The sequence below is a fragment of the Accipiter gentilis genome, chromosome 31, assembly GCF_929443795.1.
Source record: "Accipiter gentilis chromosome 31, bAccGen1.1, whole genome shotgun sequence".
NCBI classification, from domain to species: domain Eukaryota; kingdom Metazoa; phylum Chordata; class Aves; order Accipitriformes; family Accipitridae; genus Astur; species Astur gentilis.
The window spans coordinates 452,284-469,616 of NC_064910.1; the positions used below are offsets into that span (position 1 = coordinate 452,284).

The 17,333-nt window shown below is 36.7% G+C and overlaps 1 protein-coding gene across 5 annotated transcripts in view; it reads left to right on the forward strand.

Moving 5' to 3' along the window:
* Positions 1–17,333, forward strand: part of MYO16 (myosin XVI) — a 385,302-nt gene that overhangs the window by 200,042 nt on the left and 167,927 nt on the right. For all 5 annotated transcript variants that reach the window (XM_049834474.1, XM_049834472.1, XM_049834470.1 and 2 more), the window contains exons 11-13: positions 6,616–6,726; positions 8,928–8,993; positions 12,398–12,525. In XM_049834474.1, the coding sequence (XP_049690431.1) occupies positions 6,616–6,726; positions 8,928–8,993; positions 12,398–12,525 (305 nt within the window). The remainder of the gene's footprint in view (positions 1–6,615; positions 6,727–8,927; positions 8,994–12,397; positions 12,526–17,333) is intronic.

Sequence of the window (17,333 nt, forward strand, 5' to 3'; positions counted from 1 at the left end):
TGGTGGTTCTTTTGGTTGTTTGTTTGTGTTTTTTGTTTTTTTTTTTTTTTTTTACAAGGGGTTTTATTTTCTGTTACATGCATTTGGGAAACACATACTCCAGAAATATTTAGCCATTTAAGAAAAAACTACTTTAGAATTGGGGGGGGGAGGGGAGAATTTCCATTTAAAATAATTTACTGTAAATTTGAAGCTTAACAAAGCGGGAAGATAGTGGTTACATTTAAACCACGTTCAGTTAAAAAAGCCTACATAACTGCCTTGACAGAAGCGTGCACACTCCGCTGCTTTTTTTGAATGTGTTTCAGAGGAAGGTGTTCATCATACAAGATCAATCAGTGAGTTACATGTCAATCATATGAGTCCATCTCTGAAAGACCTCACCTTTGGAATCCCACAGAGTACTGGGTTCCCTTTTCAGTCAGAAGATACTACAAAGTGTTTTGCTTTTGGCTTACATCTTGTTTGCATGTCATATAATTTCTGGCCTGGCTGACTGTGCAGTGATGTGATGAAAACAGTCAATCCAAACCAGAAGCACTGCTGGTCAGAAAAGTAAGTGCAAGTGCTTGCAGCCCTATTAGGGGGAACTGTCCTATAATTGTAGGAAAACAGAGGGTGGTGTTTAGCTTAGGGTTTTGTTGAGATGATCACTTGCTTTTAGACATTCAACAGGAGTGCAGACAAGAACATAATGTACTTACTTCTGCTTGATTCTGTTTTGGTGCAGACCTAGCTAAAGTTATTCCATTTTTCATTATCCCTAGGCTAAACTTTTGCTTTATGGTTTGTGCAGTAAAACATATGCAGAGACTGATTGGAAAAGAACAGCTAATCTTGCCGGTGAGAAGGAGCAACCAGAGGTGTTCATGGTTGTAGTTTCATCCTCCACCATGATCCAGAGTCACTTCAGGGTCCCAGGGCAGAATTTCAAAACTTTAATCCTGCTGTTTCACTATACTTCAGTGGAACTTCCCACAATAGTTGTAATTCAAAGACAAGACAGCAGAATTAAGGGTGAATCTCTTTTAGCTCCATTAGCTGAGAAATTTCTGTAGAAAACACTCTGTGAAATTCTGCTCTAAATGAGCTAGAAGGGGTGTGTATCTTACGGTCTTTCAGAAGCAGTAAAAACCACAAACCTTGGCCAGTATCTGCAGTTGCTGAATAAGGAGTGATGCTCCCTTGGAAAAGAATAAGTAGGAACAGTGTTATGTGGGAAATCAGCACTAACAAGGGGTAGGTTAGAAACAGTGCTATTCCAGTGTGTTTTTAAATGAGTGGTTGCATTAAAAAAAATTAATCATAGATTAACACAACTTTTCAGTTGGCAAGGGGTTAATGAGGTTTAGCTCTTAGGGACAAGAGAGGGTAAAACAGTTTAATCGCTTCAGGAAATAGTTTAATTTTAGTAAACTAAAGAATTCCCACATTTTGTCAAACGAAAATATGAGCTTTTTTGTTTTTTGAAGTGACATAATTGTGATTCTGGATATACGGGGATTATATTCTCAACTACTTGCTATGCGTTATGAACTGTAGGTATATGTATATCATGTCCATATTTGTGTACATAACATGTAGATCTTAGTTTTCAGAGATGATGTTTCCGAGTAATGCTTTTTTTTCTTCTTCTTTTTTTTTTTTTTCCACAAATTGGGAAGTAAAATTTTTATTTAGTGCTTATACCAAAGGAAAGCTTTGAATAACGCCTTTCCGTTATCCCTGCCTCTTGGGTATACTAGTTCTAATGAGTTTCACTATCTTTTATTCTTACCAGTTGTGTTCCAAACTACACTCAAAGTAATCATGTTCTGTTTAATTTTTCAATAGTATATGTGGAGTCATAACTTGGATTTTATGTTCATAAATTATTGAAATAGATCAGCATGATATTTTGTATACTTTGTGTCAGAAATATCATACTTGGGCAATATGGCATGCAGATTAGGCCTTTATTGGGGATCAGAGAGAAAAATGTCATCTTACTACATCTGAAACATGCATTTTTAATAGAGAAAGCTCATAACTTTTTTGGCTTTGAGAAAACTAACAGCTCAAATTTATATGTAGCCTCAGGTTTTTTTTAATTGCAAAAATGATGAAAAAGAGCCTTAGCAAAATATTATTTCTCATGAAGTAAGATTTTTATTACATGGCGCATAGGAGATGGGGATCAGATGACTACACTGATAAAGCATTTTGGGTCTCCCTTGGCTTGTATTAGCTTTTGCTTTTTCCTAGGTAAAAGATGTTCTTTGATCATCTGTAATGTCAAGGTCTGTGCTGCCAAACAAAGAAAGCGGTATGAATAATTTCCAGAATTTTATCATAGCTGGCAACTTCTCTTCCTCTCAGCTGGGAAGGTGGTTTTTTTTGATAGCAGATTGAAATTACTGGCCTGGAATTAAATTACGTGCTTTATGCTACAAACAAATATAGATTAAATCTTTTCTTTTTCTTAATTGGGTCTTTCTTAAAACAGTATTTTGTCTTTGTGCTATAATTCCTGTTTACATATTGTTGGCCATATGAACTGTGTGATAGAGTATCCCCTGATGCCCTTTTGATTACCACATACACAAGGGACAACCATGTATATCATAGTATTACACGTATGAGCTAGAATGCATATTTATTTCAGTGACACAAGTACATAAAAAAAAATATCATTAGAGATTATTATATGAACAGATTGTGAATGCTGTTAAGTGTATGTAATTTAAATGAGTAAATAGGAATCTTCATTGTTAGCATTACAAAAATCTCAAAAACTAATAACTTCCAGAGGCATAGTTGTATTGGAACTTCTGCTGTATTTATGGCTATTTTTCTTTTATGTCTTGTAAAATATGCATCATGCAATCAGTATGATAGCCAGATACACACATGAAGGTGAAAAAATAGAGAAAACTCACCTGTATGCTCAGAAAAGTAGATAAGAACAGAATTTGAAGGTGCCCACAAATAAGTTACTAATAATGTAAATAACGTTTACTACCAAGTCAAATTTGTTGTGAGTCTAAGGCATTTAGAGTTCTTATTTCTATGTGATTTATTCGCTCATTGAGCTGTGAATTTTGATGCAAGGAGTCTGTTAGAAAATGCTGAATCACCAAATCCTGAACTTGGTAGGAAAAAAAAGTTGATGGAAAAAGATTTCGATTCCCTTACTTGGAGTTTAACTGAGCACTTCACATCTCTAACCATCTATCCATAGAGTCAGCAGCTCTGGCTATACCTAGATTATGAAGTAAAAAGAAGCCCAGGCCTGTTCTCTGCGTCTGTGCACATCTGTAAGACAAAACTCTTTTCTCCCTTGAAAGATTGGGCCGTGCCCAAACAGCCTATGGGAAAGGACCATTGATAAGTGACCTGAATGATATCCAAGTATTATCTGCATGAGTGCTAGCTGGCATGAGCAAAGAACGTACAAGGAGGTGTGCTAACAGTTCCCAGGGCAGTGCTTGAATCCAAACCCTTCTTTTATTTACAAATTAAGACATTAGTCTCTAGCCTAGCATAAATTTAATCTTTGTAGACATAGATTAAGAGAAGCTCATTCTCTGGCACACATGTTCTGAGTTTTGATAGCACACAAGGAAATATAGTGAAGACCTATGCCTGCTTTGTTCCTGCCAGGCAGGTGAGCACACTAATAAGGGAAGGAGGCCACAGGCTTCTGTCTTTCATCTGCTTTCCCTCTGTAAGACACTTAAAATAAGTTCTTGGAATATCTTTTGTTCATTTTGTTCTGTTCCAACGTGCATCATCAAAAACAAATGTCGAAACATAATTTACTTTTTTTTGCCAAGTGGAATTCTTGTTTTCTAGCCAGCGTTACATCCAACTGCCATGATTAAAAACAAAAAGAGAAAAGAAATGCCATCTTCTGTGTGACAGAAAAATCTTCATTCACTTCAGTGGGGTGAGGAGTAAACTTCAGGAATAGGTAGAAAGACACAGACAGATATAGCAGGCAGCCTGTGTATGTCTGTATTGTTCAAAACTCATGTTCTGAAAATACTAATGTTTTAAGAAGAAAGTAATTTAAATAGGAGAAAGGAGAGTAGTCACAGTAACTTTTTGGTAGACTCCACCATTTATTGGTTTTTGGACTCAGTGGAATGAGAGGTGTTTTTCACAGTTTTTATGGGGAAAAGAAGGAAATAGAAAGCATTATTGAAGTGTGATTAGGCACTACTGCCTTCTTGTCCTTGTACATCTATGCGGCTAGTACATCTAGAGTTACTGTCGTAAGGTATGTTTTCCTTACATTTTTATGAGTTGCTACTTTATCTGTGTAGTTCAACATCTGTTGCAGATGGAATGCAGATTAGATGCATGCCTTTCCTGTTTTAGTGGATGAGTGGAAGAATATTGAAAAATGTCTTGCTGATATTTATGCTGTTACATGCATATGAGGCTTACATATAGCATTTTAGTCATCAACATCTATTGCCTGCTGGTAGAGCTGATATAAAAAGGAGACAGCTTTCTGTGAGGAGCTTACCTGTTTCCTCATATACTTGTTTTAAGCATTGTTTTCTACTGAATGTCTTTAGAGGAATAGTAAGGAAATGATGAAAGACTAAAGCAGAGGTCCTCAAATTTTTCCAGTCACTGTGTCAGTCCCAAAATGGAAGCTTTTTGAAGCCCCCAATATTATTGTGAGAATCTCCAGGACGGAGCTATTTCAAGAAACAAAAATGCAATAATAGCTATAGTGCTTGAAGTTGAGAAAAGAGTAGAAGCATGCCCACCATAGATAGAAGGTACTGCAGGCCTCTGGGACTCAACAGAAGCTGGGACCTTGCAAGCCCTGCTTACATATGCCTTTCCTCTGTCAGGAGCTGTGGCTTCATACATAGAGTCATTTAGGTTGGAAAAGACCCGTAAGATCATCGAGTTCAACCATTAACCTAGCACTGCAAAATCCACCGCTAAACCGTGTCCCTAAGCACCACATCTACGCGTCTTTTAAATACCTCCAGGGATGGTGACTCCACCACTTCCCTGGGCAGCCTGTTCCAATGCTTGATAACCCTTTTGGTGAAGAACTTTTTCCTAATATCCAATCCAAACCTCCCCTGGCACAACTTGAGGCCACTTCCTCTTGCCCTATCACTTGTTATTTGGGAGAAGAGACCGACCCCCACCTCGCTACAACCTCCTTTCAGGTAGTTGCAGAGAGCAGTAAGGTCTCCCCTCAGCCTCCTTTTCTCCAGGCTAAACAACACCAGTTCCCTCAGCCACTGCTGGTAACTTGTTCTCTAGGCCCTTCACCAGCTTAATTTAATTTATTACAGGCTGGGTAATATTTCTTAGAATTAATTTTGCTCTATTTTGCAGTTTCTTCAGTGGTTAAGCTTGTGTCTCATTATTCAGTGCTGGCTTTAGAGGAAGACAAGAGTAGGTTGACTAGGCTTTGAACCTATGGAAACAATGGAAGTTCAGTATTTGGGATCAGTTCCCCAGTATTAAACACCAATATCTATAGTCTTTGGGGTCTCCTTGCCAGAAACATGCTCTATATTCCCTCCAAAATCTCCTAATCTGCTCGCTGCTTCTGTCACTTGACTCACTGCCACATGCCACTGCCAGAGGCTGAGGATGCTGAGTTGTTCTCCAAGAAAGGGCAGTGTCTGCTTTTTTTCTGAGCCTTCATCTTAAGCAGAACAATAGAGCAGAGAAATTTCATCTTCATTGTCCATCCTCAAAACAGACACTGAGAGAGTATTTTAGTAAAATTTGAACAAACAGTTCAGATGTAAGTATATTTCTAGGTATTCTGCTGAGATGCAAAAATGTTTTTCTTCGGGCTGACATAAAAAAGGAATCAACCTACGTTTTAAGTGTAGATTGTAATTTATAAGCACAGTGATTAATGTATCAATATTTATTTTGTCTTTAATCAAAATTCCATTATCATCGATTCTTTTTTATTCTGTCTCCTGGTCTGTTGTTTGGATTTTTTTGTTTGTTTGTTTTGTTAGCATTTACTTTGACTTGCAGAACTTACGTTATTCCTCCTAAATCTCAGAAATGTTAAGCTTATTTCACTCACCAGTTTTGGCTAAAGTAGCTGCTTCTGAATCTCTTCTGGTCTCCCTGACAACGTGATTCCCACTTATTAACTTCCTTCTCTTTTGCAGGAAAATTTCTAATAGAATTTTAAATTCTGTATGATGAACAGTACTATGAGAGCTTTGTTAAATACTGGGCAATAAATAGTTCACAAATGCACTAACTTCTATATAGTCTTGATTTCTTCTGCCATAAATACTTAAGGAAGAGAGCAGGGGAATAGCATTTGAGCTGGGAATCTTTATGGGTTCTGGGATAGCAAATGGCATTCTAGTAGGGGTCTGTGTTCTTAAGAGCCCATCAGACTCATGCAGTTATACACCTTAACATTGATAATTTTTTTATGTTTTTCTCTTGCTTAAGATTAACAATGTGTGATCGTTTGGGAGGAGTAACAACTTACCAGTTTCCTAATGCATTTTTTCCTCGTAAATTCTAGTGATCTAAGTTTATACTTTAGGTTATATCATTATGGTACAGAACGATCGGTTGTGAAGTTACTTTATTTCTTTAATTTGTGTTTTCTAGATCAAGCTCATGCCTCCAGCTCCAAATGATGACCTGGCTTCTCTGAGTGAGCTAACAGACAGCAGCCTGCTTTATGAGATTCAGAAGCGTTTCAATAATAATCAGATATATGTGAGTTGTTATTCAGCTATCAACAGTAAGCTTTCCAAAAAAGAGCAAATGAGAGAATAGGAAAAATAGGATTACTGTCATAACAACTGGACAGTAACCTGCTCTGGACTTATGACTAATATTTAAATGGATCAGGACGTATATGCGTGTAAGTCCTGCAATTTCTCAAGTTTATATAGGAAAAGAAGAAATAAAAAATGGAATAACACTTCGGATAGGTTTGGAAATAATTTATGTGTATTTATTTCACAGAGAAAGTGTATTGGTAAAAATTGATAGGCACATCTTCCTTCTTCTTTCTTAATCTTCCTTAATCTTCCTTCTCAAACCACCAAAAGAGCCTTCCATCTTTAACATTATGTTAACTTAATTTTAATAGAGCACATGATTACTGGAAATTTAAAAGAAATTTAGATTTTAAAAGCTTAGAATTCAGTGTGGGAGATTTAATTATTACCTCTTCCTATATTACAGAAATCATTATATTGTAATGTTAATCATCTAGATACCAAATGAAATAATTATAGCAAGATTTTTATAAAGCAGGTTTTCCTGGTTGTGCCATAATAAAGTTGGGAGGCATCTGGTTAGGCATAGATTACTACTTCTGGAGAAAAATCTTCACTTGAAAAATTTTGTATCCCTGTTCACATCTTACTCATAACTTACTTCTGAGTTACTGAACAGCTGAGTGACATGTTAATGTGAAACACGCAAATTGTTTTTAAATGCATAAGTTGTTTACATGGTTTAGACGAAAGGAATATGGGGAGTTGGCATGTTGCTGTGAATACTTTTGAAATCATGGGAACTTCAATTCTAGGTGTTATGGCATTCAATGATAATAAAAATTCTGGTTTTTAGAATCGTGTATCAAATCCTATTGTACTATGAGCATTTCTTTTCCTTTATCTCACATGCCAAACACAGATAACTTTAACTGAATTCAGGAGGATCCACAGATACTTAGTAAAAGGAAGTCTTCTTTTATTTTAAAATACTAAAGATTTCACCTGAGAGGATCTCCTACCCTGCTCTGGCATTCTCCTTAGCATAATGGAAATTTATAGGCAGTGATCATTTATTTTCTGCTCAACAGCAGCCATTGTGCTTTGGTAGAGTGTCAGCATCAATGCTGAAAACCTTGCATCTTTGGGTGATTTGGTTCTCAAACTTAGAAGGAAAAGTACGTGGACTCCAATTCCAAACCAGAATCCTCCTTAGCACTGAACACTTGCTGTTTCATGTTTCCTGAAGGCTAATAAAGTTCCATTCTGCAGGAAAACCCAACAGTGAAGTTGGGGTAGGTGAGAGAGAGGAAATGAATTACTGCATTTCAGAAGAAAAATAGTACCTTTACTGTAAAAGGGATTATTTTCCACCTCCCCAAATCAGAATGCTTTGTTTTGAAAAAAGTAGCATGACTGGGACTGTTCACATGATGGTTTGCTGTCTGACCTCTTCAGAGGCAGAGGTCTGGCATTTTTGCATTATAGTAGCTGCATAATACAGCAGCAGCTGCTTATGTGGAGTGAGAAGTATAGCAGCAAGGGTGACGTACAATCTTCTATTTAAGTATGTCTTTCACATATGATTGTTTAAATACAGAATAATAAAATCTTAGCACTTTTGCAATCAGTGGATGGTGTGCTATTTTTAATATAGCCGGGGTTTTTTTCTATATGCATGTACATATGTTTATATACACTTACACATGCATAAGTACTTATATATGTATCAATTGCTCTGTCTTATCCCACAAGCAACTTATTTTAATGTATCAATTCTAGGTAATCAACACGGCATTTCTAAGTCATGTAATCTATCCCATAAAAAATTGCTTGAGGAACTTGTTTATGTGGTAGGCATGTCACATTTTTGTAGTTTCACGAATGGTAAATTACAAATTAACTTTCAGATAATCTACCAATAATACATGCAGTGCAATTCTTCTATGCATAAATTTCCATTATGAAGAACTCAGTTTTATTATAAAAAGAGTAATTAATGCTGTCCAAATTGTAAATTTAGATCTCAATTTAAAGTTATGAAGTTAAAAGCTCTGAATTTGAAAATTATGTCTAATATGTTGATAGCTAGATGTAAGTGGCTTTGCCAAAAGTCCTTTCTGGAAAAAAACATTAGCCTCCTTAAAGATTTAATTTATTACTTAATAAAGCAATTATTCCTTCTTTTTTCAGACCTATGTTGGTGATATACTGTTGCTTGTTAATCCGTTTAAAGACCTTCCTATTTATTCTACTACGGTAAGCATTCTATTTTTAAAATGTTACAGTGTGGATCTTTTTCAGTGGATTCATATAGTTCATTTGGCAGGCCACACCCCTAAAATTAATTAACATATATGCCCTTTTTTATGTTGGGAGCATCTTAGTTTTAATATTTTAGCAAAATTTTTAAGAGTTTCTTCCAAGATCCCACTATTTTTTCTGTGTCTTTTTTTGTGAAACAGCCATGTTGCTAATGTTTTGTATGAGCAGTAGCACCCTGATTGTTTAAAAATAGTACCTGATGTATAACATGACCTCGGTGGTTTCTGCCACAGCCAAACTTGCAAAAATAGACGCACGCTCCACGCAGCGGTTGTTTGAGTTCACACCTCCCTTGCCCAAACGCAATTATGGAGATAAAAATCTCGACTGGTGTAGAAGGACTCCAAATGGCTGTCTGAGCCCCGCACCAGGCCACTCAGTCCAGACACCATACGGGCAACGAGTACCAAGTGCTCGGCACAGGCATGCGCTGCACTGGGGCGGTCGCTCAGGGCTGGCTTGCGTTGGGCAGAGGGGACTTGAGGCTGCGTGTGCCCTGTTGTACACACAAGGCCGCCTCAGCAGTGCTCCAGATGTTTCTCTCTTGAATAGTAGTAGTACCCTTACCCTTCTCGTCTTTCCGTTGTGAGACAGACTGGTTATTTACAAGGGGCTTATCATTTCAGTATGTAGACACTGATACCAAGTTAAGTGGACTTTGTAGATCAGTGGGAGTAACATAAATTCAAATGATCTGATCTCTCCTTCATCCTCAGTCAGCCATTTTAGAGACAGTGTTAGTTTAACTGTTAATTTATTTCCCCCTCTCCCTGTTATTTTCTCATTGATGCACTGAGATCACATTACTGCACAGAGATCAGGCTCCTTGTTTTGTTAGGGAGTGTTCAAATACATTTACTTAGCTTAGAAGAATTATAAAGGGTTCAAAATTTGGTAAGCAAATTGTAGCCTGTGGCTGCTTGTGTTGTCACGTGGCTTTGTGTGTATCAGTAGTAAATTTGAGAGAAAGAAATGCTGTGACATTCAATGGCAGGAGCCGCAGATTCCAAGTTGGGAGCCTAAATTTAGTTTCTAGAAATAGGAATCATCCATCATCCCCAAGGCTTTAGATGATGGTATTTTTTCCTGTCACTGTGTATTTTACATTAGATACATGATTTTGTGTACCGAGAACTGTAAAGAAAAAGAATTCAGGCAATAGTCTTGCGTATTAAAATGTTTCCTGAACATTTGCTGCATCTTCTCTTGACCTCTCTGTGATAGATCTATTGTAGCAAGTTTAGCATGAGACGCTTTTTGTCCTGTAATTGTTTGGGTCACCTTGCTTTGATCATTGCTTTTACTTCATCATTATCCTCATGGTATTGTGCATTAGGCAGGTATTTCCTAGGTGATCAAAAACCCATGGTTGTAAAATAGCTTTGTTTTCTCTGTTTTCAAAATGCTCAAATGCACTGCAGCAGCTTAGCTGTTATTATGTTGAAGTCTGTAAGTGTTAGATGGTCTGTATATTAAAGTAATAAAAATTGGTGATGTCAGTTCCTCACTAGACAGTGACGTGCTGTATGATGTGGCTCATTTTTTAGCATTTTTGTTTCAGGTATGTGGTTTGTTAGCTGTCAAAAAAAGAATACAAAGATGTGTTGGGCATGATGCTATTTTTAAACCCAGGATGAAGCAATGAAAAGAATATTCTGTACATTTTTCAATAATAGCAACACTCCAGGTTTTCTTCTTTTTTTTTAAAAACACTTCTTATAATTTCTCGGCCATCTTTTATTTTGTTATCCCACACTGACCTCCCACACCTAGTTCCAATAGAATACTACTAAAATAAATCTTTTTATAAGCAATTATTCACTCTGAGATGACATAAAGAATCATACATTAATGGACACTGATACACATTTCTTTGTATGCAATTCAATGTAATTGCTAGATGATAATGTGTTTTTACATGGAAATATGCCGTAATACCATACTATACGTTATAGTAGCACTATACTACTAGGAACATGCAGAGACCACTTGGAAGGTATCATAGTAACAGTTCATATAAGTGCTTGTGCTATGGTTGTCCTGCTTTGTTACATTTGTGCAGAATTTATTTGTGTCCAATTAGGGCAAATATATTCTTGAAGTTTGTGTGTTAGAAAAATCTGTAAACTTGCAAAGTACTTGCAACATCATGCAGTGAGCATGTGTGTGAAGGTTTCTCTTTTTGCTTTGTGACATGCTGAAATGATTCCTTGAGAATCAGCGTGGATTTTATCTTGTTTAGTCTGGTAGCTTGAAAGGCCTGAATGAGAATGGGGCCGTATTGTGGAGGATTCATTCAGCCACACCGTTGTAGATGCCTCAAGATTCGATAGTTTACTATCTAAATAAGTAAGACAGGGTGATAGGCACCCGATTAGTTTGGAAAAAGGAGCAAATACAAAATGACACTGTGGTGGAAACACTGTTAGAGAGAATAGTTGGATAAAACAGGGCATGATGGAAAGGATGGGATTTGGTTGTTTAAGTGATAGCATCCACTATCATTCTGGATGCTTCCTAGTGTTCCAGTTGTACCCCGGCTGCCATGGGTTTATGTAGAGCCTGAGTTAATTTTCTAAACCCATGAAAATGTCTGATAAAAGCCATATAATAAGGTAGGTAAAATTGTTTATTTAAGGATATTTGTAAAACGGTATGGTGTTTCTGCTCACAGTCTTATCTAAATCACATTCTGCATTTTCTTTATTATATTTATTTATTCTGAAAGAACAGAATTGCAGATATTCACAGACTATCTAATTTTTCTAAAATCTTCTTGATATTTGCTGAAAAAACATCTGGATATCCTCAGAAAAAAATGAGGTTTCAGTAGCAGATAATTGGTTCTACTTATACTTAAGCTTTAAGGATAGTAAGTGTTGCCAGCTACGTGTATCACAGAAGGTATTTTATGTTGCAGAGCCAGTATTTGTGGGAGGCTGCTCTGTCATGTAATAAATGAATTAACTTAAGGCTTGGATTCCATTTTTAACTTTTCATGGGATGGTCACATTTAATTTAGTAAGATTTTAAGTCAAGACATTGGGGAACTATAAACGTGAGGTATGAAGAAGTAACTTACTAGGTTTTGTTTTACTCGGTGCACAAACCAGTATTGTTTAGTCCTTTAGTTACATTTATTTATGTATCTTAACTAGTTTTTCTATGCTTACACCTCTGTTTTAATTAAATCTTAATAGATACTGTAATGGTACCACTTACATACATGCAGAGATTCTGTTCATAATGCATAGAGAGCTTTACAAAAGACCCAGGATTAGGGGGATGAAAGATAATTTGAAATGTATTGATCATATTAATTTTCTACAATTTTTCAGGTCACCCAGCTTTATTTAAGTAACTCTGGAAAACTGTGTTCCTCACTTCCCCCACATATATTTTCCTGTGCTGAAAGAGCTTACCACATGCTATTCCAGGAGCAGCATCCCCAGTGCTTTATCCTCAGGTGAAAATTTATCTTTCTATTAACTAATTTGTAACTCCTGCCTTTCAGCTGTTTCCCTGAAGACTCAGCAGTTGAGATTTCTGTTTTATTTTTTCCTCCAACTGATTTCTTTCTGTGTACTGATCTCTGTATCATATGTTAGAGCAAAAGAGAACTGAAAAAGGTTTAATTACATCTCAAGTTCATGAATTATCTTGGGGAATTGTCATTCCATCTAGCTGCATCTACTTAGGAACAAAGAGTTAACGGTAAAGAATTCAAAACTGCTGTGTGTGTGTTTGCTAATATTACATGGATCAGGATTAGAAATGGAATCTAATGACAATAAAAATGGGAAGTCCTTGACTAAATTATAAATCTTGGAGTTGGGGCACCTGTATTGGCATTTCCACTCTGCCTCACATGTTTGTGTGGCCATGACTTTGTTATTTAGCTCTCCAACTTCAAATTGAACTTGACTAGTTCCTTATTCACAATGTTGTTTCAATGATAAATAACTTCAACATTGTGAATAAATGTGTTCAAAATCTCCAGTGAAACAGAGTTTCATCCAAATATGCTGGTTTTACAATGGTGAAACTTTGACTTCATTTGGAACTTTGGATCCCCAAATCTGTTAATCTTGTAATTGCTCTTGAACTACTTCTAATTATAAGAAAACAATACTATGAAATAGGGAGGAAATGATACTCAAAATCAGCTAATAATGCTGTATTAGAGTTATAAGAGTTAAAATGAACACATAAATGCAGCCATATGTATCCATTTATATTGCATTCTGTTTATGTGGATACAGACTCGAGTATAGTTCTGTACATTAAGTCTTCAAATACATCTGAATATTGTAATTAAATGTTTCTTTTAAAAGCATAGTTGATATAAAACATAGTTTATAAGTTTCTAAAATATAAACGTATAAATTATTTCTGTGTGGAACTGACTGTTGATTGGTTGAAACAAATGGTAATGTTTTTATAACCTAATCAGAATGGAATAGTTACTTATCCAGTGAACAGTGACATTTAAGCAGAGGTACAAACAATATTAAAAATCATTACTGTATGTTTATATTACCTTCTTGTAAATATTAACTCTTGTTCAGATATAGTAATTTTGATAAAAATAAGAAATAGCCTACAGCACTGTTTTCAGCAGTTTCTTCAAAGTAGGAACTTGGGACACTGCTAACTGATTAATATCTTCATGAAGTTGCCTGTAAGTGTAGACAGAGAAGAAGCAGAAAATAATATTTACTAACACTTCAAGGAAAAGGCTAACTGCCAAGTATTGTGTAGCAGTAGCACACAAAGAATATTCTACTTAATAAATGGCTTCTATATCAGGGAATAGTTGCTACTGATGATTTCATGTCAGTATGTCAGGATATGTGTTAAGCCCCACTGTCTTGATCCCTGCCCAGCCCACCGTAGCTTATCATAAATTAGTGACCTGATGGAGAATGTGACGAGAGTGCTCTGTTGATAGCATCAGCACTTGGCAAGACATTTGCGTATCACATCAAGGCATATCCTTTATGTGGATAATTAATTAGATCTAAAGGTCACTTGTGAAAATGGAAGTTGCAAGGAAAGCATCTGGTAATTTGGAATAGGAGGTACGTATAGCTGCAATTTAACAGAAACAGCTAGAAACAGTTCTTTGTAAATATGTAAATACCTTTCTTCTGCTAGCACTAAATGAGAAAACAGAAGGGAATTGAGATTTTTTAGAAGTTCATAAAGAGATATTAAAAATGGGATATTCTCATTATATTAGTCCATTAGAATCCAAATAATTAATGTCTGGAAAGTAAAGGTGATACAGGAAATTTCCATTGGTTTTCTGACAACAACAACAATAATAATAATAGTCTGAAAAATATCCATGATGTAACTCAAGTGATTCATCTACCCCCTTGCTGTCACCTGATCATGTGTGTGTGCATGAACTTGTGTGTGTGGTCAAAATGGATTTCTGCTTTCTTGCTATTTCAACTGTAAAACAACATTAGCTATCAGCAAGAGAAGGCTCTTCCACCGTTGTGAGGGATGTTTCATTGGTCACATCTATGGTAATAAACAGCACGGAGCAGGGCTTACTTTCTGGCCCTGACGGCCTGTGGTATAGCATCCAGTCAGTTTTTCTTTGATTTTTCATTTGAAGAGGGGTTTGTGGAGAAGTTTTCAAGATCTCTGTTTCATTTCCTATCAGAACCAAATAACTGCAATTCTATAGTTCTGAAATACTCCAAGCTTTTGTGTTTTACTTGTTTTCTCCAACCTCTCTTATCAAGCATACTCTCATTCCTGAGTAAGAAATTCTGTACATGTTTGGCCTACGGTCTGTAATTTTAAAATACCTCCAGTTACAAAGCTGAGTTGTGGGTACATTTCTATGCATGCATGTATAGTGCAATGAGTGTGCCTAATAACAAATTTTAAAAGCAAAAAAAATACACTTCCCTCTAATGTGGAATCATAGGCTGAATGAAGATGGGGAAGCTCGGAGAAGCTCTCTGTAGATAGAAAGGCCATTTCGTATAAGTGCTCGGAAGAAAGAAGGCAGTGGATGAACAAGTGAAAAGGACTCATAGATCCCTGAGAATGCGACACTGGAATAAGCTGGCTAGGAGTGCTTCTGCCCTTCTACCTTTGGCTGCTTGTTTCCTCATGTCCACACCATCCTTTGTGTCAACACAAACGTTCAGATGGTGGCATGGTGAACTGGGCTGGAGAAATACTCTCAGGTCAGAACTGCACCTGGGAGGGTGGTGGTGATGATGTTGACGAGCTATTGTAACCTGAATCTGTTCCAAAGCCATATTCCCCTAGAAGTGAAGTGAGTTGCCAGAGCAGGACTGGCTGGGCCCACTGGTTTTGGTAGTGGTTTTGGCTTAGACTAAATACTTCCTAGAATCCCAGTACCATGTTTGTTGCCGCTGTAATGTTGGAATGGTTGGCCTGAGACACTGTGCAAGTCAGAGCTCTTACAGTGATGAATATCGGTATGCCACGTAGGAAAACAGCCACACCAAATTAGAAGGTTGTTAGTTTTGTTTGTTTTTATTAGTAGTAAATCCAGTGAAAGGAGATTATCCCTGTGTGTATGCACTAATCTCAAGATTAAATTCGCTTGATATCTAAGATACACTATTTTGGCATATGAGCACTCTTGGGATTGCACACCGAGAGTACACTCTGCCTTCTGTTGTCATCATTAACAAGTGAAACATGATGCAGTTATAGAATAAAACCCTCAAATCTATATTTATTTATCCCTTGTGCAGCTTCTATCTGATTTTATTTGTTTGTTTTTACTGGTTTTCTTTAGCTGCTTGTCTCTAGTGATATGTTTAGAGTAGAAGCTCTTCAGGGCCAGACCATTCCTATATTGTATCCTTAGCCAGATATCGTTGGAGTCTCCTGACCCCACACAAATGATTATGATAATGATAGCAATTAAATATATGGAAGCAGAGACTCCACCCTTTTCTTTGGGAAGAATAACAGAGATTTGGCAGTGAGCACTCCTGTGATTACAGGGAAAGTGTTTGTAGCTGCAGATCTATTGTGGCTTCCCCCTGAGCACAAAAATCAAGCTAATAGAAAGTCAGCACTACTGTCATGAGTCCGACACTACCTGGTATTTGCAGAAACAACATCTGGCTTGTGCCAGATGAAGGAAAATTATCCCTTCTGTAGTGTCAGCACCTAATACTTACTTTTCGGTTTTCTGTGCCTAAAGACACTATAGGAATGGAAGTGTTCCCACCTATCCATAGCATACAGAATTTGGTGTGTATCAGATCACCTTAGAACTGCTTAGTGGAAGGCAAGCTTTAAGACCAAGAGCAACTCAAAAGAAAAATTCCAACCAGTGGTTAAAATATAAGAAAATAATCAAAGTGGAAATGAACAAAATGATCTATTAAATGTGAAATGTTCTTCCCTAGAAGTGAGATTCTGTTGTAAGTTGTTGTTCACACACCTTTGGTCAGAATTAAAAATGAAATGCAGACAATAAAACCCCGTCACTTCTATGATCTGAAGTGGCAGGTACATTCCTCCTTACATGTTTTATATTTTGTCATATTTTTCCCTAAACAGATGTTTTATAGGATTTATTTATACTGGAATTAACACTTGCTAAACAATAATGATTGTTATCTGAATTCAAAAAGATACAGACTAACCTAGCTGATATGCAGAAATTGAGGGTAAGCAAGATGTACTTTTCAGTACTTGCAGGAATTAATTCTTAAAATTTTGCCTGGGGTTTGCTGTTTTCTGACTATTGTAGCTGGGCTTTCTTGGTTAACTACTTCTACATGATGGTTCTGTCTCTCCACCTCTGAGTCCCCCCTCCACCCAATAACTTTGGAACCCACTGGCCTCTAACAGCCATGGTGGTCTTAGAGCCAGGGTGTTCACACAGGCTTGTGGTTTTTGGGAGCTGTCATGAAGGTGGTTGTAATGCCCGCCACAGCTGTTCTGAAAGGGAGCACAGGAATTGTTCTCTAAGCAGAACTAAATTGTTAAAGCAAAGATATTGTGGACAATGGGGACATGACAAAGCATTTTACTCAAACCTCAAAGGAGATGGAATAATAAACAAGATCTGGTTCAAGGTGCCAAATTACTTTTTCATTATTAAATTATTTATTGTCCCAAATGTTCCAAACAGTGATATCAACAATAAAAACTTTATCTAACATAGCATTTCTTTCACAATACTTCGATCTATATTTCACTAGGAGTGAACATAACCCTTTGAAATGCACAGAACAACTAAGCAATGTTGTGCCTGCC